The following is a 24,458-nucleotide window of genomic DNA, read 5'->3' on the forward strand; positions in this document are numbered from 1 at the left end:
CTGATTGGCAATTGGTTGAGAGTGAAGTTACTATTTAAAGACCTGGAATAAACATAAAGGAATGCCTGGATTAAGATAAGGGGTGGTAGACACTAAGGTTCTTATTATGTAGATGAAGTCTCCTAGGTGGCCATCCTTAGAGACAATAGATGGCAAATGTTTCCTATTCTGACCTGTAAAAGGGGCTAGACTCTCAGTTAATCTCTTCAGAATTGGGAGGGCCTGGAAGGGGGAAGACACCCAGTTATGTTAATAGAGATTCTTTTTTTTTTTTTTGAGATGGAGTATTTTGCTCTTGCCCAGGCTGGAGTGCCATGGCACAATCTCGGCTCACTGCAACCTCTGCCTCCTGGGTTCAAGCGATTCTCCTGCCTCAGCCTCCTGAGTAGCTGGGATTACGGGTGCCTACCACTATGCCTGGCTAACTTTTTAGTAGAGATGGGGTTTCACCATGTTGGCCAGGTTGGTCTCAAACTCCTGACCTCAGGTGATCCACGCGCCTTGGCCTCCCAAAGTGCTGGGATTGCAGGTGTCAGACACTGCACCCAGCCAACAGAGATGCTTAACAGATGCAATTACCTCTCTCCCCACAAAATGGCTTTGCAGGGACATTTCAAAATACAGCAAAGAAATATTTTGAGGTAAAATACTTTGATTTCCTTTGTCATGTGATGTTATGCCAGAGTCCAGTTGGAAAGTAAACCATTTTATGTAAGTTTACATAAAACCCATCTGATAACTTTTTTTTTTTTTTTTTTTTTTTGAGATGGAGTCTTGCTCTGTCACCCAGGCTGGAGTGCAGTGGCCAGATCTCAGCTCACTGCAAGCTCCGCCTCCCGGGTTCACACCATTCTCCTGCCTCAGCCTCCCGAGTAGCTGGGACTACAGGCGCCCACCACCACGCCCAGCTAGTTTTTTTGTATTTTTTAGTAGAGATGGGGTTTCACCGTGTTAGCCAGCATGGTCTCGATCTCCCGACCTCGTGATCCGCCCGTCTCGGCCTCCCAAAGTGCTGGGATTACAGGCTTGAGCCACCGCGCCCGGCCCTTTTTTTTTTTTTGAGACAGAGTCTTGTTCTGTCACCCAGGCTGGTGTGCAGTGGCACTATCTTGGCTCACTGCAAACTCTGCCTCCTGGGTTCACGTGATTCTTCTGTCTCAGCCTCCTGAGTAGCTGGGATTACAGGCGCACATCACCACACCTGGCTAATTTTTTGTGTATTTTTAGTAGAGACGGGTTTCACTACGTTGGCCAGACTGGTCTCGAAGTCCTGACCTCGCAATCCACCTGCCTCAGCCTCCCGAAGTGCTGGGATTACAGGCGTGAGCCACTGCGCCCGGCCAATTTGATAACATTTTATGGTTTGTAGAGTGTGACTCCACAGGCCACTTAGATAGGAATTCGGGGAAGAGGGGAAAAAAAGTCAGAGTTTAGTCCTCAGTATCATCGAGACTTTAAGGTGTTTCCACAGTTCAAACAGTACCTTGCCAAAAGAAAGAAGAGACCAGGATAGATTATGAAAGAAGTAGATTTACACAGTGAAGTTACTCACTGGAAACACTGTGTATGGGTGTGGTATTAGATTGTGAAGTGAGTCTGGGTGCCGTGGCTCATACCAGCAATCCCACCATTTTGGGAGGCTGAGGCAGAAGGATCACTAGAGCCCAGATTTTGAGGCCAGCCTGGGCAATACAGTGAGCCCTCATCTCTACATATTAAAAAACAAACAAACAAAAAACCCAAAAAAACCCTGCAAAGTCAATGCATAAGACAAAAACCCATTTAGGCTCAGCCATAAAAAGGAGTGAAGTAATGATTCACGTAACATATTGCTAAGTGTAGTAATATGTGTACAGAGGCCAAATATTATACAATTTCACTTATATGAAATGTCCAGAATAGGTAAATCTACATAGACAGAAAGTAGATTAGTGATTGCCAGGGGTTGGAGGGCGTGGCAGGGTGCAGAATGATAAAAGCCTGTACCAGGCTTCTTTTTGGGATGAACATGTTCTGGAATTAGATAGTAGTAATGGTCGCACAACTTTTGGAATAAACTGAAAACCACTGAATTGTACACTTATTTGAAGGGGTAAATTTTATGGCATGTGAATTATATCTCAGAAAAATCTATTTTGGCTAAATTACCATTGAAATTCCTTTTCAAACAGTCTAATTCAGCTGTTTTTACTTTCAGCATAAAAACAAATGGCCTTTGAAACTTTTTAGAGTACTAGGATAAATAGTATGTTTGCATTTAGGAGTCCTGTTATAAAAAATGTAATCTTACAACCTGAGTCACACTAAATTATACGAGATTCTCACATTATAAAGGGTAAGGAAGTGTATCAGAAGCATTGAAAAGGGATTGTGTGTACCCCTAGGGATTTAATATAATTTCCAGACATAGATAGTTTCAAGGAAATGAATTTCCAGACCCTTAACTAGCAGATGTTATCTCTTGCAAAAGGAAATTAAATTTTGGGACCCCAAACTGATTTAGCCAAAGGGAAAAGTCAAGCTGGGACTGGTCACGCAAATCTGCCTCCCCCTTTTGGTTCCTAAATAAGATGGCTGCAAGATGAAAAGCTCTCCCCCATATTTTGCCCATAAGGAAATCCTTAGTGTGCTGTTAAAACTTCATGGCAATGCAAATTGATAGCTTATCTTTACAGGTGGTCATCCCAGCCCACCAGACACAAATGCACATCTGATTGTTCCCCTACCCAATATTGTCTGTTATGAAAAATGCAGATTCCCACATTTTTCCTCTGCCCCTTTTATGTCATCTTATGTAAAAAATGCAGGTTCACTGAGTCAGACAAAGGCAAGAATTACTATTTTCTCCTAACCCCCCCCGCCCCCGCTTACACGAAAACTGTGTGCTTCTCAATATCCCGCCCATTCCCCTTTAAATTTGGAGCCCTCGGCCGGGCGCGGTGGCTCAAGCCTGTAATCCCAGCACTTTGGGAGGCCGAGACGGGCGGATCACGAGATCAGGAGATCGAGACCATCCTGGCTAACACGGTGAAACCCCGTCTCTACTAAAAAAAAACAAAAAACTAGCCGGACGAGGTGGTGGGCGCCTGTAGTCCCAGCTACTCGGGAGGCTGAGGCAGGAGAATGGCGTAAACCTGGGATGCGGAGCTTGCAGTGAGGTGAGATCCGGCCACTGCACTCCAGCCTGGGCGACAGAGGGAGACTCCGTCTCAAAAAAAAAAAAAAAAAAAAAAAAAATTTGGAGCCCTCAAAATCATCTTCGAAGAAAGGCATAGACCTGTTTCCCGGGATCGTCCTTAACTTTGGCAAATAAATCTCCTAAAGTGATGGACACTCTTAGAAATTAATCTGTAGCCAATGCATGCCATCAATATGTCCTACTGTGCCTTCCTACCTCCCATTTATCAACTTACATGAGAAGCCTACATCTTACTTGTCATAAATTATTACCATAGTTAAAAACCCGAGGGTGTCAAGAAGTCGAAAAATTTTGAGACATTGACATTGGGGAAGACTCCTTTAATTAAAGCACCATAAAATCATGACAGAATGATACATTTTTCCCTGCCTTATCTTTTTGGCATGTAATACAGAAGGAACTCAAAACAATTGAGTGACACATTAGTAAAATTCTTTTCATTCACTTTTACTTACAAGGCACACACCATTGACCTCTCCGCCCCCTCCCCCCTTTAAAACAATGTTTGAAAAGTTAGGAATGAAAGCTGGTTCCGGACAGTACACAGTACATAAAAATACTGGCTTCCCCTACCTCCACCACCAGTAAGCAAAGATCCTAGCAGAGTGCAAAAAGGAAGAGGCTGAGGACGAACCACGCAGTCATCTGCAGGCACACCCTTTCCCTGCGACCAACAAAAATGCAGTAACGCAATTACACGCTAGTGAATTGCAGCACTCACAACAGCACACATTCTGTTCAATGGTTAAGTCCACATAAAGTGACAGTCCGTTTCTAAAAGCATGGCTGTATTTAAAGGATACACGGTCTGTTCAGGTCCGCTTCAGGGAAACCCCAAGCACTTCCGAGAGATCCACACCCTCTCCCCGAGCAGGTGCAACTCACTGCTCCGCCGGCGAGCGTAGGAAGCAGCGTGACCAACCGCATCGGTTGCCCACAACAGCCAGCGAGAGAGCCTTAGGGACGTCAAAAAGGCCGGGCCTGCGTGGAAAACGAGCGTGCGCCTCCATCACTGCGATAGCACCCGTCCCGAAGTTCCGCGGGCCGCTAGCAAGTCGCTCTCAGCTCCGCTCCGCCAAGGGCGAACTAGAGAACCTGGCCTAGAGTCGCCCACCTCCCTCTGCCCCCGGCCCCGCCCACCGCACTTGTAGCCCCGCCCCGCCCAGTGGGTGGGGGAGCTTCCGTCACAGCACTTCCGGCTCCAGCCTCCCAACCGGCCTCCGTCGCTCTCCACTTCCCTCTTCTCAGCTCTCTTCCCTTGCCCCTACTGTCTCCTTTAACAGTCACGTGAGGGATGCGCGCGGGGGCAGCTGGGAGTAGTACTGCCGGTTGGTCAGCGTTCGGCCTCAACATGGCGGTTCCGGCCGGGCAGTGACCAAGGTTTTGCCGTCCGAAGGACTAAGTGGTGACTCCCGGCGTCTCCACCTATCGGGGTGGAATGCGAGCACGCGGAGACGAGCGCTGAGGATCGGCGGTGACAGGAAGGGGGGGTTCAGTGGATTGTGCCCCAGAAACCGAAGCGGCGGCGCCTGTTCCTTCTACTTGTCTCTAGGCTCCAGTGCGTTCGGGGCCCCGCCCGGCCGGGCCAGGCCGGCGGGCGGCGGCGGTAGCTGCTGCAGCCGCAGGATCACCTCTCAGGGTGGGCCGGAGGGCCGGCGCCGCCGCTGCCTCTGCCGCGGCGATGGCCCAGTGTGTACAATCAGTGCAGGAGCTAATCCCGGACTCCTTCGTCCCCTGTGTCGCTGCGCTGTGCAGCGACGAAGCCGAGCGGCTCACTCGTCTCAATCACCTCAGCTTCGCGGAGCTGCTTAAGCCCTTCTCCCGCCTCACTTCCGAGGGTATGTGGTATCCTCCCTTTTCCAGTGGGCTCTCGCAAAGCCGTGATGGGAGAAGGAAGTTGCGGGCGGGCAGGGGAGAGAAGGGCAGTGTTTACGTACCGGAGCCGGTACCGTGGCGTCTAGGACTGTGGCCCCGCGGTGCTTCGGGGGCGGCCGGAGGAGGGACCATGAGGTTGTCAAGACAACGCAGTCCTAAGCTCCAGTATTTCTGGGCACTTTCTTTCTTCCTCCGACAACCTAGGTCGTTAAGTAATTGGTTCAAAGATAAACGTGAGTCTAGGAGAACGGCATTGATACTGTTCTCCACGGCCATAGCGAAGGAATTAGGCAGTTGCAAAGCAGCTAAGGTAGGAAAATGTTGCCTCTTAGACCGACAGGGTCTGAGTAAGGAAGACCTCTCATCCTCCCTTGGATGTTAAACTGGACTTTCAAAGTAGTTCTGGATGTTGTTACGTTCTTGTAGCGTTGAGGGTCATCTCTGTCTGAACTACCGTTTAGCTGTTTTACTAAGATATTCTTAGCTCTACGGTATTTTGCTTACCTCTCAAGAAAATTAAAAGTATTATATGACGAATAAAACTTGGAACAGCTTTTTGCCCGAAGGAAAAGGAAGCAAGCCCAAGTTGTGGTTCATTTGACCTAGATATTTGGAGTTATCTATACTTATAGGGATGGAAGTGTCTTCTCTTGTTAAGGAACGTATTAAGGAGCTACCCGTTTTCTCCAGATTTGGTTTTTTTTATTAGGAGAAAATAATGTAGTAAAGCTTCAAACATGTTTTAGCCAGTATCTTGCAAACAACAAAGTCCAAGTAAAGTTTTTTTTATTAAGGTCGGTGAGAACTGAAGGGTTTCATTATAAGTCTGTGTCAGGCAAACGACTGTGATGTTTATTAGCTTAATATGACTTATCCACAAAAAAAATTAGTGCTGTACCATAAATTCATGTATTTTTGAGCTACCGTGTTTTGTGGGAGAATAATTCCATTACAAATTAGCTTTTGTTTTTAGCAGAGAGAGGGAGCCGTTCAAAAAAACAAAGTTTGGAAACTTTTGGATTTTCTTTAGCCTGTATCAGTCTCAGTTCCTTCAATGTTGGACGTAACAAGAACAACATGCCCTACGTTTTTAATTTTTTTTTAAATTATTATTTGCTTATTTATTTATTTATTTGAGACGGAGTTTCGCTCTTGTTGCCCAGGCTGGAGTGCAATGGCGCGATCTCGGCTCACCACCACCTCCGCCTCCCAGGTTCAAGCGATTCTCCTGCCTCAGCTTTCTGAGTAGCTGAGATTACAGGAATGTGCCACCACGCCCGGATAATTTTTGTATTTTTAGTAGAGAACGGGGTTTCTCCATGTTGGTCAGGTTGGTCTCAAACTCCAGATCTCAGGTGATCTGCCCGCCTCAGCCTCCCAAAGTGCTGGGATTACAGGCGTGAGGCACCGCGCCTGGCCTTGAATTCCTAAAAAAAACCACAAACACTTGAGCTAGTTTGACTTTTATATATATACTCTTTCCTACTTTGTTAATAAGTAATAATAATGCTAATACTTGATACTTGTTTCGTGTAACTTTTTTAGTCCTCATTGAATCCTGTGTTATTGCAATTTTAAATTTGAGGACCTTCAAGCATGGAAGTGTTAATTTGTTCACAGTTTTGCATCAGGGAAAGATTTGAAACAGGCAGGCAGTGTGACTCAAGACATTGTGTTCTTAATCATCTTATCTCCTGACAATGTTTAGAATTACGTATTTACACCATAGAGCAGTGATGTCTAATTGAAATATAATGTGAGTCACAAGTATAATTAAAAATTTTTGGCCGGGCGCAGTGGCTCACGCCTGTAATCCCAGCACTCTGGGAGGTCGAGGCAGGTGCGTCATGAGGTCAAGAGATGGAGACCATCCTGGTTAACATGGTGAAACCCCGTCTCTGCTAAAAATAGAAAAATTAGCTGGGCATGGTGGTGGGCGCCTGTAGTCCCAGCTACTCAGAGAGGCTGAGGCAGGAGAATCACTTGAACCTGGGACTTGGAGGTTGCAGTGAGCCGAGATGGCGCCACTGCACTCTAGCCTAGCACAGAGTGAGACCCCATCTCAAAAACAAAAACAAAAAAATTTTAGTAGCTACGTTAAAAAAGTAAAAAGAAACAAGTGAAATTAGTTTTTTTTTTCTTTTTCTTTTGGAGATGGAGTCTTGCCCTGTCGCCCAGGCTGGAGTGCAGTGGCACAATCTCGACTCACTGCAACCTCTGCCTCCCGGGTTTAAGCAATTTTCCTGCCTCAGCCTCCCGAGTAGCTGGGATTACAGGCGCCCACAGCTTATTTTTGTATTTTTAGTAGAGATGGGGTTTCACCATGTTGGCCAGGCTGGTCTCGAACTCCTGACCTCGTGATCCGCCCACCTCGGCCTCCCAAAGTGCTGTGATTACAGGCGTGAGCCATCGTGCCCGGAGGAAATTAAACTCAGTATTTCCAAAATGTTACTATTTCAATGTATAATCAATGTGAAAAATATTCATGAGATATTTTACATTCTTTCTTATTGCTTGGTCTTTGAAATTTGGTGTGCCTTTTATGCTTAACATCTCAATTTGTACTAGACACATTTCAGGTACTCATTAGCCATATGCAGCTGCAGCTGGTACCTACTGTATTGGACAGGCTCATTGTCAGTACACTTCTGATTTCCTTCAGGAAACTGGGGAAGATTAGGGAAGGAGTTTTTTTTTGTTTGTTTTTTGTTTTGAGACAAGGTCGTGCTCTGTTACCCAGGCTGGGAGGGCTGGAGTGCAATTGTACCACCGCAGCTCACTCACTCACTGCGTCTCAGCCTCCCAGGTTCTAGCTATCCTCTTGTCTCAATCTCCCAAGTAGCTAGGACTACAGGCACATCATGCCATCATGCCTGGCTAATTTTTTTTTTTTGAGACAGAGTTTCGCTCCTGCTGCCCAGGCTGGAGGGCAATGGCACAATCTCGGCTCACTGCAACCGCTGCCTCCCGGGTTCAAGAGATTCTCCTGCCTCAGCCTCCTGAGTAGCTGGGATTACAGGCATGTGCCGCCTGGCTAATTTTTAAATTTTTTGTAGAGATGGGGTTTCTCTGTGTTGCCCAGGCTCATCTCAAACCACTGCGCCCGGCCTAGTGAAGGAGTATAATGACTTGGACGTTAGTGGATAGGTAGACAGTTGGTAGAAAGCAAGAGGGCAGTCATTCCCTATGAAGGAGTGGTATGAAGTTAGAATGCTACGGACAGAAGGTCTAAATTATGACTGAATGGTTGGGGAACAGGGAGGAAACTCTCCTTACTGGGGTACACAGTAGTAAGAGAGGATGCTTAGATAAAGGGAGGCGCTTGAATTCTAGGAAAGGGATTTGAGATTTTGTATCTGATGGTAAGTGTGAGTAGATTCTTGAGGGTCTGAAACATTTGGACACTAATGAGTTGAGAGTTTTGGAGATAAGTGAGTTGTGTGGTTTGTAAGGGTAGATATAAGTAGATGCAAGTTTTACGTTTCAAGATGATCATGGACTATAGTGGTAGCATTAGAAATTTGGCAAAAAGGACTTAATTTTTCTTGGTTTTAGTTTTTTGCTGGTAAATACATTTTAGAATTCTTTGCCATCCAGAACAGGCTGCTTTTTGTCTCAAGTGTGGGGATTTTTCTTTTTTTTTTTGAGACGGAGTCTCGCTCTGTCGCCCAGGCTGGAGTGCAGTGGCCAGATCTCAGCTCACTGCAAGCTCCGCCTCCTGGGTTTATGCCATTCTCCTGCCTCAGCCTCCCAAGTAGCTGGGACTACAGGTGCCCGCCACCTCGCCCGGCTAGTTTTTTGCATTTTTTAGTAGAGACGGGGTTTCACCATGTTAGCCAGGATGGTCTCGATCTCCTGACCTCGTGATCCGCCCGTCTCGGCCTCTCAAAGTGCTGGGATTACAGGCTTGAGCCACCGCGCCCGGCCGATGTGGGGATTTTTCAAAGACAGTCTTTTTTTTTTTTTGCGACGGAGTCTCGTTCTGTCACTGGGCTGGAGTGCAGTGGGGAGATCTTGGCTCACTGCAGCCTCCGCTTCCCGGTTTCTCTCCTGCCTCAGCCTCCCTAGTAGCTGGGACTACAGGCTCGCACCATCATGCTCAGCTAATTTTTGGATTTTTGGTAGAGATGGGGTTTCACCATTTTGGCCAGGATTGTCTCTATCTCTTGACCTCGTGATCTGCCCGCCTCGGCCTCCCAAAGTGCTGGGATTACAGGCATGAGCCACCAAACCAGGCAACAGCTTTTCTTTAGGAAGTGAGGCATGAAAATATCATTTCAGGCAATGTAATTTAAGAATACAACTGACTAAAACAAGCTAACGTTTCCTTAGAGGGAGAAAACAAGTAAGAAGACTCAATTTCTGGCCTGTAGGTATGCCTTTACTTAGGGTAAAACTTTGCCTTGACTACGGAGATATCAAGTACAGTGCCAAGTATTGTCAGGAGACTTGTTTTTAGATTTTAGTAGAAAACACATGGTTTAAAGCTATACTGAAGAGAGGGTTGATAGAAGAGATTTGAGAGGGTTGATAAAAGAGATTTGAGTACTATTTATGTGTAGTGCCTTCAAAATACAGTTTAGACTTTTGATGTATTACACAATGGAGAGCCATTTTGGGTTCCTTAGAGACATTTTAAAACTTGAAGAGTATTAAATTATGTTAAAATTAAATTAAAATATATAATTAAATTTATTATATGTATTTTCTGTAATTGTTATGCTTGATGTATGTTTGAGACTTAACGTAGTCATTATTTGACACAAACTTTGAGATCCTAACACTCGAAGAATTTCCACTGGCCATGTTTCAAAGAGTCGTGGTATTAATCAAGCAAAAAACAACAAAAAATTAAAATTCGGCTTTATTGTTTTTGCTTAGTGATAGTTCTTTGATAGTTCTAAACAGTGTTGCAGTATATCATTTAGATGTTCTATAAGTTTTAAGAAAATGTCACTTAAACACTAACTTGGAAGTATGTGGGTTATACATTATTTTATTTTGAAATTAAGGTTATTAAAGGGATTAAAAAGTAGGCCAGGTGCAGTGTCTTAGGCCTGTAATCTCAGCACTTTGGGAAGCTGAGGTGGATGATCACCTGAGGTCAGGAGTTTGAGACCAGCAAGACCAGCATGGCCAACGTGGCGAAACCCCATCTCTACTGAAAATACAAAAATTAGCCTGGTGTGGTGGGCGCTTGTAGTCCCAGCTGCTCGGGAGGCTGAGGCAGGAGAATCACTTGAACTCTAGAGGCAAAGGTTGCAGTGAGCCAAGATTTTGCCCCTGCACTCCAGCCTGGGCGACAGAACGAGACTGTGTCTCAAAAAAACAGAAAAAAAGTAGACTAGGATATAACTTTTGAAGGCTATTTAATATCTCCAGTTTTCTTAAATTTCTTTCTTTTTCTTTTCTTTTTGAATTCTTGAAAAGAAAAACATTGTGTGATCCTTGTGCAGGAGCTATGCTAATCTTCTCTGTATCATTCCAATTTTAGTATATGTACTGCTCAAGTGAGCAGTTTTTTTAATTTTTAATTTTTTCTGAGACAGAGTCTCACTCTGTTGCCCAGGCTGGTCTCAAACTCCTTGGCTCACTACAGCCTCAACCTTCTGGGCTCAAAAGATCCTCCCACATCAGCCTCCCCAGTAGCGGGGGTTACAGGTGTGTACCACCAACCACACCTGGCTAATTTTTGTAGTTTTTGTAGAAATGAGGTTTTGCCATGTTGCCCAGCTGGTCTCAAACTCCTGGACTCAAGCCATTTACCCATTTTGAGCTCCCAAAGTGCTCTGATTACAGGCACAAGACACTGCGACTGGCCTTAAATTTCTTTCCTTTTTTTTTTTTTTTTTTTTTAAGACGGAGTCTTGCTCTGTCACCCAGGCTGGAGTGCAATGGTGCGATTAGGTGTATTAGGGTGGTAAAAGGGATCTGGACAGTTTTTTGTTTTTGAGACCGAGTCTCTGTCACCCAAGCTACGGTGCAGTGGTGCAGTCTTGGCTCACTGCAACCTCCGCCTCCCGGGTTCAAGCAATTCTCCTGCCTCAGCCTCCTGAGTAGCTGGGATTACAGGCTACCACCACCATACCCAGCTAATTTTTTGTATTTTTAGTAGAGACAGGGTTTTGTCATGTTGGCTAGGCCGGTCTCCATCTCCTGACTTCAAGCTATCTGTCTCGGCCTCCCAAAGTGCTGGTGATTATAGGCATGAGCCACCGCACCTGGCCAGAGTTTTTTTTAAGTAGACTCTATTTTTTAACAGTTTTAGATGAATGACAAATTTGAGCTGAAAGTACAGAGAGTTTCTACATATCTCTTGCCCCTGCACATGCACAGCCTCCACCACAGCATCGTGCACTGGAGTGGCCATTGATTTTTATGAGAGTGAAAAAGAGGCTAAGAATGCAGGCTGACTAGGGAAAGCAGAAGGAAACCTAAGTGCAACATTTAACTCCCCTTTCTTTTTCCTTTTACTGCTTTTAGTGTTAATACCACAGGTCTTATGCTGCCTTGGACCAGCTTTAGTGTGAGGTGAGAATTAGACAAGTGGTCTGGAAAGTGGTTGGTTTCTGGCGACTCCAAACATAGTAGGAAAGGAAAGGACCTATGGTAGGAAAGCTGAGCAGTGGTGAGAGGGGAAGGAATCCTGCGGTTAATAAACTGTCTAGCTAGCCCTTTTGGTATATGAGGGAATGTTGTCAACCATTTATATTTCTGGAAGAATGTTCCACTTGGAATTCCTGGCTTCTGCTTTGTACATCCTTTTTGTTTGTAAACCATTAGCCCAATTTTGGGTTATTATGCATTGTATAGAATTAATTTCAAGTTTTTTTCTTTTTTTCTTTAAAGTTCATATGAGAGATCCTAATAATCAACTTCATGTAATTAAAAATTTGAAGATAGCAGTAAGCAACATTGTCACCCAGCCACCTCAGCCTGGAGCCATCCGGAAGCTTTTGAATGATGTTGTTTCTGGCAGTCAACCTGCAGAAGGATTAGTAGCTAATGTGATTACAGCAGGAGATTATGACCTTAACATCAGTGGTATGTAACAAAGTTGATTGTTATTTTTTGAGTGAAATTTCCTTTTGTTAGAAAAAGCGATTCTGTGACTTGGGAGATCATCAACATATATTTAAGAGCTTAGTAAGTGCTAGAGGCTGAGAATACAATGTTGAAAACAGTCCTAGGAACTTTGCCTATTTATTTTATTCCAGAACCTAAAGTAGTATCTAGAACATATACATAATAAATGTTTGTTGAATGAAAGAACTAACAGTAAATTAAAAAAATTCTTCTGTGACATAAGTAATACTATAATTAAATAAAGAGCATTAAGTTTATTGTATTTTTATCTTGCTTGGTGTTAAGTGGAGGAAATGTTTATAAAATATGTGTAAATATGTAATGTTTTGTGAGTACGTCTTTAACTTGAATGGTAAATGTTTTCATAACAAGATTGGTAGGTAAAATCATATATATACACACATGTATTTTATTTTTTTAATTAAATGTTTATAGAGATTGGAGGGGGGGGGTCTCACTATGTTCCCCAGGCCGGTCTTGAACTGCTGACCTCAAGTGATCCTCCTGCTTAGCTTCCCAAGTGCTGGGATTACAGGTGTGAGCCACTGTTCCCAGCCTGAAATTATATATTAATATGTGAAGTGAGTTAGTAGTATTTGGTTTAACTGTTTTCCAATATTAAAAAGTCTTAATTGACATGGGGTAGATATTTTAGAGGGAAAATACTCAAAGTACATCATCAAATTGGCATATTTCAGCAGTCTAATAAAATAATCTTTTTAGGCCAGGATAATTTATAATCTAATACTTTAATACTTCCTAATATCATATTTAAAGATTTTCCTAAGCAGTCAGGTGTGGTGGCTTATGCCTGTAATCCCAGCACTTTGGGAGGCCAAGGCAGGCGGATCACTTGAGGTTGGGAGTTCAAGACCAGCCTGGCCAACATAGTGAAACCCTGCCTCTACTAAAAATACAAAAATTAGCTGGGTGTGGTGGTAGGTGCCTGTAATCCCAGCTACTCAGGAGGCCAAGGCAGGAGAATCACTTGAACCCAGGAGGCAGAGGTTGCAGTGAGCCAAGATAGCACCATGGCACTCCAGCCTGGGCAATAGAGCGAGACTCTGCTTTTTAAAAAAAAAAAAAAAAAAAAAAAAAAAAAACTTTTTCCTAAACATATGCGCAGAATTTGAAATGGACATATTTTAAGTCACCAAGTTAGTTGTTTTCCCTTGTATAGTTAAAAATATTTGTAGAATTATTTTGTTAAATGTTCTGTATTTTTTTCTTCTTTCTTTGCCTTTAGTTTTAATTCCAGCAAGATAAGTCAACTTGATAATTTTAAGTTGAGAATATTATGGTTATCTTTACCAGTCAAAAAAATCTGAATTTCAGGATATAGTATATAGTTGGACAGGTCCTACCATATGTTTTCAATATGAAGCAAAAATCTGGGTATTTCTTGGAAAAAAGAATAGAATTTGAACTGTTATTTTTCTCTCATCAGTGTTGTAGTGTGAAAGGCAATGAATCAAATGCCAGAGTGTCCGATTTTTTATACTACCATAGTCATTAGTTAGTTAGATAACTTGAATAAGTCACTTAGTGTTTCCTTTTATTTTTATTTTTAGTATGTTTTGAGACAGGGTCTCACTCTGTTGCCCAGGCTGGAGTGCAGTGGTGCTATCACAGTTCACTGTAGCCTTGACCTCCCTGGGCTCAGGTGATCCTCTCACCTCAGCCTACCAACTATGCCAGGCTAACATGTTTTTTTAAAAGAGACAAAGTCTCTCACACAGGCTGGAGTATAGTGGTGTAATCATTGTTCATTGCAGCCTTGAACTCCTGGACTTATGCAATCTTTTCACCTCTGCCTCCCAAGTAACTAGGACTCCAGCTGTACACCACCATGCTTGGCTACTTTTAAATTTTTTTTGTAGAGACGGGGTCTCGCTATGTTCAAATGATCCTCTCACCCTGGCCTCTCAAAGTGTTGGGATTACAGGCATGAACCACCATGCCCAGACAAGTCACTTAGTGTTTCTGAGACTCTGTTTCCATCTCTGAAAACGGGAGGTTGGCTGGATTCTTTTTTTTCTTTTTTTGAGACAGCGTCTCACTCTATCGCCCAGGCTGGAGTATGGTGGCGTGATCTTGGCTCACTGAAACCTCCACCTCCCAGATTCAAGCGATTCTCCTGCCTCAGCCTCCCAAGTAGCTGGGATTACAGGTGCCCACCACCACGCCTGGCTAATTTTTTGTATTTTTAGACGTGATGGGGTTTCACCATGTTGGTCAGGCTGGTTTCAAACTCCTGACCTCAAGTGATCCACTTGCCTAAGCCTCCTGAAGTGCTGGGATTACAGGCATGAGCCACCACTCCTGGCCTGGCTGGATTCTTTCTTAAGGCCTACCCTAGACCTTTATATGTGATTCTGTTTTGCAGGATCTTTTTTTTTTTTTTTTTGAGACGGAGTCTGGCTCTGTCACCCAGGCTGGAGTGCAGTGGCGCGATCTCAGCTCACTGCAAGCTCCGCCTCCCGGGTTTACGCCATTCTCCTGCCTCAGCCTCCCGAGTAGCTGGGACTACAGGCGCCCGCCACCTCGCCCGGCTAGTTTTTTGTATTTTTTAGTAGAGACGGGGTTTCACCGTGTTAGCCAGGATGGTCTCGATCTCCTGACCTCGTGATCCGCCCGTCTCGGCCTCCCAAAGTGCTGGGATTACAGGCTTGAGCCACCGCGCCCGGCCTTGTTTTGCAGGATCTTAACAATTTTGTTAGCCTTGCAACAAATATTTATTGATTTCTGCTGTATGCTTTGTATTGAGATACAGAGATGAACAAGACATGCTTGAAAGTTTATAATCTGGTAGGGAGACAAACGTTAGCCAGTAATTATAGTATGGTCTAATTTATCATATATTAATATCACAATGCATTGTAATAGAGCTGTGGCATATCTGGTATGCCAAAAGTGCTGAAGGGGCACAGAGAGGGGTTACCTATCATATTTAAAAAACAAAAGTATCTTTTTCTCTTATTTATTTCTTTTATTTATTTATTTATTTATTTATTTTTTCTTATTTTTAAGAGACAGAGTCTTACTCTATCACCCTGTCTAAGGCTGGTATGCAGTGGTATGATCATAGCCCACTGTAACCTTGAACTCTTGAGCTCAAGGGGTCATCCCACTCAGCCTCCTGAGTAGCTGGGACTATAGGTGTGTACTATGCTCGGCTAATTAAATTTTTTTTTTTTTTTTTTTTTTGTAGAGGCAAGGTCTTGCTGTGTTTATTAGCAGGCTGGTCTTGAACTACTGGCCTCAAGCGATCCTCCTACCTTGGCCTCCCAAAGTGCTGGAATTACAGCTGTGAGCCACTGTGCCTGGCCTATATATTTTTAATTTAATGTAATTTTAATTTAATTTAATTTTATTTTCTGAGTCGGAGTCTCTATTGCCCCGGCTGGAGTGTAGTGGCATGATCTTGGCTCACTGCAATCTCTTCCTCCTGGGTTCACACGATTCTTCTGCCTCAGCCTCCTGAGTTTCTGGGACTACAGGTGTGCACTACCACACCTGCCTAATTTTTGTGTTTTTAATAGAGAAGGGGTTTTGCCATATTGGCCACGTTGGTCTAAAACTCCTGACCTCAAGTGATCTGCCTGCTTCAGCCTCCCAGAGTGCTGGGATTACAGGCATGAGTGACTGGGTCCACTCATTCGCTATGTTGCCTAGGCTGGTCTCAAACTCCTGGCCTCAAGCAATCCTCCCACCTCTCAAAGTGCTGAGATGACAGGAATGAGCTCAGGTGCTGACCAAAAGTATCTTTTTCTTTTTTTTTTTTTTTTTTTTGAGACAGAGTTTCGCTCTTGTTGCCTAGGCTAGAGTGCAATGGCGTGATCTCAGCTCACAGCAACCTCCGCCTCCCAGGTTCAAGCAATTCTCCTGCCTCAGCCTCCCAAGTAGCTGGGATTACAGGCATGCACCACCACGCCCAGCTAATTTTGTATTTTTAGTAGAGATGAGGTTTCTCCATGTTGAAGCTGGTCTCGAACTCCTGACCTCAGGTGGTCTGCCTGCCTCAGCCTCCCAAAGTGCTGGGATTACAGGCGTGAGCCACCACGCCTGGCCAAAAGTATCTTTTTCATACTGCAGATATTTTGCTAACCTCCAAAGCCCATATACCTGTTACTTTTAAAAAATTTATCAAGGCCAGGCACAGTCGCTTAGGCCTGTAATCCCAGCACTTTGGGAAGCGGAGGTGGGAGGATCACTTGAGGCCAGGAGTTCAAGACCAGCCTGGACAACATATTGAGACCCCATCTGGACAAAAATTTTTTTTAAAAAATTAGCTGGTGGCGAGGCATGGTGGCTCACACCTATAATCCCAGCACTTTGGAAGGCTGAGGCGGGTGGATCACTTGGAGTCAGGAGATCAAGACCAGCCGGGCCAACACAGTGAAACCCTGTCTCTACTAAAAATACAAAAATTAGCCAGCAGTGGGCACCTGTGGCTCCAGCTACTTGGAAGGCTGAGGCAGGAGAATCACTTGAACCTGGGAGGCAGAGGTTGCAGTCAGCCAAGATCACATCACTGCACTCCAGCCTGGGCAACAAAGTGAGACTCCGTCTCAAAAAAAAAAAAAAAAAAAAATTAGCCGGGTGTGGTGGTGTATACCTGTAGTCCCAGCCACTCAGGAGGCTGAGGTGGGAAGATCACTTGAGCCTGGGAGGTCAGGGCTGCAAAAACAGTGATTTTGCGACTGCACTCCAACCTGAGTGACAGAGCAAGACCCTGCCTCAAAAGAAAAATAAATTTATCAAAATGATATGTGTTCGTAGACATAATGATAAAAAGACTTAAAGGAAAAAACAGCAGTGATCTGTACCTTGCCCCACCAATTTCTGTAGTCTTTTCCTCGGGTATTGATTATGTGCTTCTAAGTAATATTTTTATATGGCTGTCTATGGCGTAATAAGTTTTAGATTTAAATAAATTTTATTTATTGACTTCTCATTATCACTGATAAGGATTTGGCTTAATTACTCTTCATCCTTTTCCCTCCATCTCATAGTTTTTGGTTAATATTCACTGCTAATAATATGACTAAATGTCGTTGACTTCTTCACCGCTTAGCCAGTTATTGGGCTTTCTAATACAGTATTTTGTGTTTTCAGGAGTTAGTAATTGTCTTTTTCAAAACATCTTGCTGCCGGGTGCGGTGGCTCACACCTGTAATCCCAGCACTTTGGGAGGCCGAGGTAGGTGGATCACCTGAGGTCAGGAGTTCGAGACCAGCCTGGCTAAAACGGAGAAACCCTGTTTCTACTAAAAAATACAAAAAAAATTAGCTGGGTGTGGTGGAACCCAGGAGGTGGAGGTTGCAGTAAGCCGAGATCGCGCCATTGCGCTCTAGCTTTGACAACAAGAGCGAAACTCAGTCTCCAAAAAAAAAACACCACACACATAAAAAAACACAAAACATCTTGCTCAGTTCTTTGTGTCTGTTGCTACTCTCTCAGACTTCTTCAATTGGATTTTCTACTTGTGAGATTAATTTGTCAAATAACCCATTTATCAGGAGCTCCTTCAAGAAATCTCTCTTGTTACTACATACATTTTCATTAAGGATGATATCATTCCTATGTGGTAAAAATTGGTCCTTAGGGGACAAAAAAGTCTTAGCTATTATAATGGCTCTCCAAAGGGTCTCCATGCATAAATAGATACACGATACAATTGTGGTGTTATTTAAAAAAATACTTTGGTCAGGGGAAAGGATTGATTAGGAAGAAGCTCTAAAACGTAGAGAATATGATGAAATAAAATTTGGGAAATGGTGTTCAATTTTATGTTGGACTGTTTGCTGTCCAAGGCCCACTCCACAGCTGTCATCCTGAGGATTTCCTTCCCTTCACTTCTCTGTAGTATTTCATTTATATATATTTTTTGTATATTTCCTTAATCTGGTGAAGGACATCTCTAGTAGCTTCCTGAGAACGGGTGCTTGGAAAATAAAATTTTTGAGGAATGAATGTTGGAAAGTTTTCTTATTTTATATAGTTGATCGATGGTTTGACTGTGTACATTGTTATAAATCATTTTCCTCAGAATTGATCCACTTTCTTTTAGCTTCAAGCATTGCTCTTAAAAAAGCTAGAAGCCATTATATGTATTACCCCCAACCCTCCAGCTTTTAGAAGTTTTTGAAGGTCTTTATCCCTGCTATTTTGAAATTTCATGTTGGGGATTATAACTCCTTTTTCACTTATTTTACTGGACAGCTTCTTTTGACAGTCTGGTCATGCACTTTTTAGTCCTTAGAAACTGTCTTGTTTTTCTTAAATTTCTCCCCTATTGTTTTCTCTGTTCTTTCTGAAACTACTGTTAGTTGGATGTAGAACTTCCTGAGTTGGTCCTCTAATGTTGTTACCTTTTTTTCTAAAATTGTCTATCTCTGTCTTTTTGTTTTATTTTTCTGGGTATGAATATCCTTGACTTTATCTTCTGACTCTTCTATTGAAGTTTTAATGTTTGATGTCTTTTTGTGGTTTTTTTGGAGCTATTTTCTTCTCTAGATTTTTCTTTATTATACCATCCTATTCAGGTTTTATGTTATAGTATCTTAACTCTGAAGATAGTAATAAATTGTTGTTGGCTGTTTGTTTTCTTCTATCCTGTGCCTTTTTTTTTTCATTCATATTATTTTTATTTGTTTTGATTTTTTCATTTTGGACACTTACCTCAAATGTTTGGTACAAACCATGCATTATTTTCTATTTCAAATTGAGACATTAAAACCCTGACTGAGTATAAGAAAACTTACCAGTTAGTAGACTTCTTTATTGGGTGGTAAGGCTAAGAATAGGTTTAAGTGTTGCCCAATTTTTATGGCTTACAGTTTTTTTTCCTTTGAGGCCATTTAGTTTATCCAGAGAAGGATTCTCAAATCTGCCTCTGGCTATCTGTGTCCTGGGCCTTTTTTTTCTTTTGAATTGGTTTGGCAGATCGTTTATAGGAACAATGTAGTTATGATTTGATTGTAGGAGATTGTTTTATCTAATTATATTACTTGCATTCTCAGGTCCCTGCCAGCATCTCCTCATATGGGAGGATTGATTGCTATTTGCATTTAAAAGCAGGTGGAGGCAGTTACTGTAGCTTATTAACTCTTCAGGCAGATTTTATTTTATTTTTTGAGACTGAGTTTCCCCCTTGTTGCCCAGTCTGGAGTGCAGTGGTGTGATCTTGGCTCACTGCAGCCTCCACATCCTGGGTTCTCCTGCTTCAGGCAGATTAAAAAAAAAAAATTATTATTATTATTATTTGTATTTTCAGTAGAGACAGGGTTTCACGATGTTGGCCAGGCTGGTCTTGAACTTCTGGACTCAAGTGATCCACCTGCCTTGGCCTCCCAAAGTGCTGGGATTACAGGTGTGAGCCACCACTCCCGGCCATTTTTTTTTTTTTTTTTTTTGGTGGGGAGGGATGGAGTCTTGCTCTTTTGCCCAGGCTGGAATGCACTGGCACGATCTTGGCTCACTGCAACCTCTGCCTCCTAGTTCAAGTAGTTCTCCCTGCCTTAGCCTCCCAAATAGCTGGGATTACAGGCGCCCACCACAACACCCAGCTAATTTTTATATAAATATTTTTTGAGATGGAGTCTTGCTCTTATTGCCCAGGCTGGAGTGTACCTCGGCTCACTGCAACCTCCATCTCCCGGGTTCAAGCAATTCTCCTGCCTCAGCCTCCGAGTAGCTGGCATTATAGGCACCCGCCGCCACGCCTGGCTAATTTTTTGTATTTTTAGTAGAGATAAAGTTTCACCATGTTGGCCAGGCTGGTCTCAAACTCCTGACATCAGGTGATCCACCCATCTCAGTCTCCTAAAGTGCTGGGATTATAGGCATGAGCCACTACACCTGGCTAATTTTTGTATTTTTTTTTTTTTTTTTTTTTTTTTTTGAGACGGAGTTTCGCTCTGTCGCCCAGGCTGGAGTGCAGTGGCCGGATCTCAGCTCACTGCAAGCTCCGCCTCCTGGGTTCACGCCATTCTCCTGCCTTAGCCTCCCGAGTAGCTGGAACTACAGGCGCCCGCCACCTCGCCCGGCTAATTTTTTGTATTTTTTAGTAGAGATGGGGTTTCACCGTGTTAGCCAGCATGGTCTTGATCTCCTGACCTCGTGATCCGCCCATCTCGGCCTCCCAAAGTGCTGGGATTACAGGCTTGAGCCACCGCGCCCGGCCAATTTTTGTATTTTTTAATAGAGGCAGGATTTTGCCATGTTGGCCAGGCTTGTCTTGAACTCCTGACCTCAGGTGATCCACCCACCTGAGCCTCTCAAAGTGCTGGGATTACAGGCATGAGCTACCACACCTGGCCTTATTATTTTTAAAACTAGAGGCGGGGTCTCACTATGTTACCCAGACTGGTCTCCAACTCCTGGGCTCAAGTAGGATAAACTACACACCAGAAGAACAGTTTTTTTTTTTTTTTTTTTTTTTTTTTTTTTTAGCTCCTTTCCCTTTTACTGTAAGGGACCTCCTTTCAACTTTATTTTTATGTTGGCCATAAAGACTGAGAATGATATATGATGAAGTACTAAGTTAATTTTAGTAAAATTTCATTATAGCAGAATAATACTCTTTGGAGATCATAGAAAAGTGGTTTTATCCATTTTAATAAGGTACTAATTCTTACATATTCAGATGTATGCTTCTAATTTTCACCATTAATGTGAGTCAGCATACTTTTCATTCATTCTGTTAAAGAAATAGATGTTAGATATTTACCTCATAAACTTAACAATGCTGTGTTTTCTTCAGATCGGTCATTGAAAGCTACTGTTCCTTGGTACAGTAATTGGAATGACACATTGCTGGAGTTGAAAGTCTTTGTTATATACAGGGATTTCTTGTGATGGTCTCAGTTTTCTAGATTTTTCTCGCTTACTTCGTATCTATTGTCTTTTTTTTCCCACTTAGGTACTATTTTGTATTTGTCCCAATTGACATGTCTAATTTTTCTAAAATGAGGAAAGTTTAATGATGCTTTTTCAACTTTTATCTATTTTATCATCCATTATCCTGTTTACTCTTACATGTTTATCTATTAAATCCAAGCATTGTCTTTGAATGGTATATTTTGGGCTGCATCTTATTTTAAAAGGAAGGAAGACCATATTACCTTTCCTTACCAAAACAGTACACTCTGCATGTTTTTTTTTTCTGTTTTTTTTTTTTTGAGGCAGTGTCTCATTGTGTCACCCAGGCTGGAGTGCAGTGGCTCCATCTTGGCTCACTGCAACCTTTGCCTCCTGGGCTCAAGCGATCCTCCTACCTCAGCCTCCCGAGTAGCAGGGACTACAGGTGTGGGCGACCATGCCCGGTTAATTTTGCATTTTTTGTAGAGATGAGGTTTTCTCATGTTGCCCAGGCTGGTCTCGAACTCCTGGGCTAAAGTGATCTGCCTGCCTCGGCCTCCCAAAGTACTGGGATTATAGGCGTGAGCCACTGAACATGGCCAGAAAACTTTAGTAGGAAAACATGGTTGCTATTTCAATTCTGGACAAAGAACATGTAGAGATGGAAAGGGGTATGAGGAAAATAGTGATTTTTATCCCAAGATAAGTGCAAGAACATTTTTTCTTCTTTGTTCGTTTTGAGCCAAGGTCTCGCTCTGTCGCCCAAGCTGGAGTGCAGTGGCGCCATCTCGGCTCACTGCAGTTTTGACCTCCTGGGTTCAAGCGACCTTCCCACCTTAGCCTCTCGAGTAGCCAGCACTACAGCCTGATATCCCACTCCCGAGTAATTTCTGTACTTTTTGTAGAGACGGGGTTTACTGTGTTTCCCAGGCTGGTCTCTGACTCCTGGGCTCTAGTGATCCCTCTGCTTCAGCCTCCCAAAGTGCTAGGATTACAGGTGTGAGCCACTACACCCAGCCACAAGCTACCAGTTACTACTAGTATTTAGAAAGTTATTATTTCAATTTAAGAGTATGTCTGTGTATGTCTGTATGTGTATGTATTTTGCTTTTTAATTTATTTTTCATTATGTGTACATTCACATAGTTTCAAAGTCAAAACTATATAAAGCAAGATAGAGAGGAGGCTTGTCCTCTATTCATGTCCCTTCTTTTTTTTTCCCTCAAACATGTAGACCTATTTAAAACGCAATAAAAATCTAATTACAGTTAACTCTTTTAGTACTTTTATGATGAACTTTAAGAAATAAATGACAGTTTGGGGTTTCATTCTTCTTTTGTCTTAAAGAGGCAGAAGCACTCATGTAATATAGTTTTCAAAAGATCTTTTGCGTAATTAGGGGGAACAATTGTTAAGTTTGATTTTATTCAGTTTTCAGGCAATAAGAAAGCGCCATAAACATTTTGAATTTCCCCTTCATTTCTTCCTCTAAATATATATGTAATTGGATAATTTCATCCTGAGAGTAGAACCCAGATACGAGAAAATCAAAGAGTAATGAATGAAATAATCACATTCCCTTTTCCAGAAGGTGAAATGAGAAAGCTACATTATACATTGCAGAAGGCTCCAAGGCTGACAATGTGGATTAGAGGCTTTTCTGACTGAATCAAATCTCAAAGATACGTTTTTTTTTTGTTTTTTTTTTTTGAGACGGAGTCTCGCTCTGTCATCCAGGCTAGAGTAATGCAGTGGTGCGATCTCCGCTCACTGCAGCCTCCATCTCCCGAGTTCAAGCCACTCTCTTGCCTCAGCCTCCCGAGTAGCTGGGATTACAGGCATGCATCACCCCACCCACTCAGATTATTTTGTATTTTTAGTAGAGACAGGGTTTCTCCATGTTGGTCAGGCTGGTCTCAAACTCCCCACCTCAGCTAATCCGCCCGCCTCAGCCTCCCAAAGTGTTGGGATTGCAGGCGTGAGCCACCGCGCCTGGCCTAAAGATCTCTTTATTCTACAGGACTTGGTAGATCCCTCTCCTTTCTTATCTCTCTCCTTTCTTTTCTCTCTTGTATAGATAATTAAATGTAGTAGATTTATTCTATTACCTCTCTTTGAAACTATAAGCAAATATAGGTATGGCTGTTCATATTTTCCTTTTCTTGCACAAAAATGCATACTTTTCTGCTGTCGCTTTTTTCACTTAATATATCTGGAAGAGCACTTCGTTGTAATATGTAGAGATTTCTCCCGTTCTTTTACAGCTGCTAATGTATCTTTTTAATGGATGGGCCATAATTTATTTACACCTCAAGAGAATGCTGGGACTGAAGATGTGCACCACCATGCCCAGCTAATTTTTTTTTTTTTGAGACAGAGTTTCGCTCTAACATGTTGGTTTCACCATGTTGGCCAGGCTGGTCTCAAACTCTTGACTTCAAGTGATCCGCCTGCCTTGACCTCCCAAAGTGCTGGGACTACAGGCATGAGCCACCGTACCCAACCTCCAAAGTGTTAGGATTACTGGTGTGAAGCATCATGCCCTGCCTATTTCCTCTTTTATAACAATGAACATGAAATCGTGATAGTAGTTGCTCTCCTAATCAGACTATATGTAATATATGGGTCATTCTCATGAGGCATTGGCTGGAGTTAAAATTTCTGTGTATTTGGAACCAGGTTAGAATGCTATTTGGTTAAGATGAATGACTTTTTCTTCAGCCCTTCCATTTGTTTAATATAGTATTATAATGTAAGCAGAAAGAATATATTTGCTGTTTTCAGTGGTTAAGATGAAAGCAAAAGGAATATAAAGTTTGATAATCAGCATAAATCAGCATAGGAATGGAGTCCTTTTAGTAAAACTGATATAGATAATCTGCTTAAAACCTAATGAAACCACTAAGTTTTACATAAGTTCAAATAAAAAGAATAGTTGTGATACAAAATACTTGATGTGGAACAAGAGAGTTGACTTTTTAAGAATCACATTATATACGTTTATACAAACAGTGAAAATACACTTCTTGTATTTGATTATAAGGTAAGTGTACTTTGAAATTTCATTCAGAGGCTTTGTTAGTGTCATATTCAAGTAATCAAATTACAAAGTAAGATTTATCAACCATACCACCATTTACATTTTGAGCTAGATACTTCTTTATTGTGGGGACTGTCTTGTCTTGTCTTGTCTTGTGAGATGTTTTGCATTATACCTGACCTCTTTGATGCCAGTAGCATAACCCACCTACCCCAGAACCGATAACGAAAAATATCTTGAGAAGTTGCCAGATGTTTCCTAGGGGTCAAAATCATGCTCAGTTGAGAACCTCTATGCTAAGTGTTATTTCTGAAAAGGATCTACTTATGGCAGTGTGATTAGTGGCAGGGTCACAGAACTTGAGTTCTAAAGAAATAATCTCTTTACTCATGT

The 24,458-nt window shown here is 42.7% G+C and overlaps 1 protein-coding gene and 1 pseudogene across 4 annotated transcripts in view; one reads left to right on the plus strand and one right to left on the minus strand.

Moving 5' to 3' along the window:
- The first annotated feature begins 4,391 nt into the window (after positions 1 to 4,391).
- The window catches only part of TRAPPC8 (trafficking protein particle complex subunit 8), a 110,331-nt gene continuing 90,264 nt past the window's right edge, over positions 4,392 to 24,458 (plus strand). For all 4 annotated transcript variants that reach the window (XM_050768257.1, XM_050768259.1, XM_050768258.1 and 1 more), the window contains exons 1-2: positions 4,392 to 5,037; positions 11,924 to 12,118. In XM_050768257.1, the coding sequence (XP_050624214.1) occupies positions 4,881 to 5,037; positions 11,924 to 12,118 (352 nt within the window). In that variant the 5' untranslated portion in view covers positions 4,392 to 4,880. The remainder of the gene's footprint in view (positions 5,038 to 11,923; positions 12,119 to 24,458) is intronic.
- On the minus strand, positions 10,500 to 10,588 carry LOC126941653 (uncharacterized; annotated as a pseudogene).

Source organism: Macaca thibetana, chromosome 18 (genome assembly GCF_024542745.1).
Source record: "Macaca thibetana thibetana isolate TM-01 chromosome 18, ASM2454274v1, whole genome shotgun sequence".
Taxonomy (NCBI): Eukaryota; Metazoa; Chordata; class Mammalia; order Primates; family Cercopithecidae; genus Macaca; species Macaca thibetana.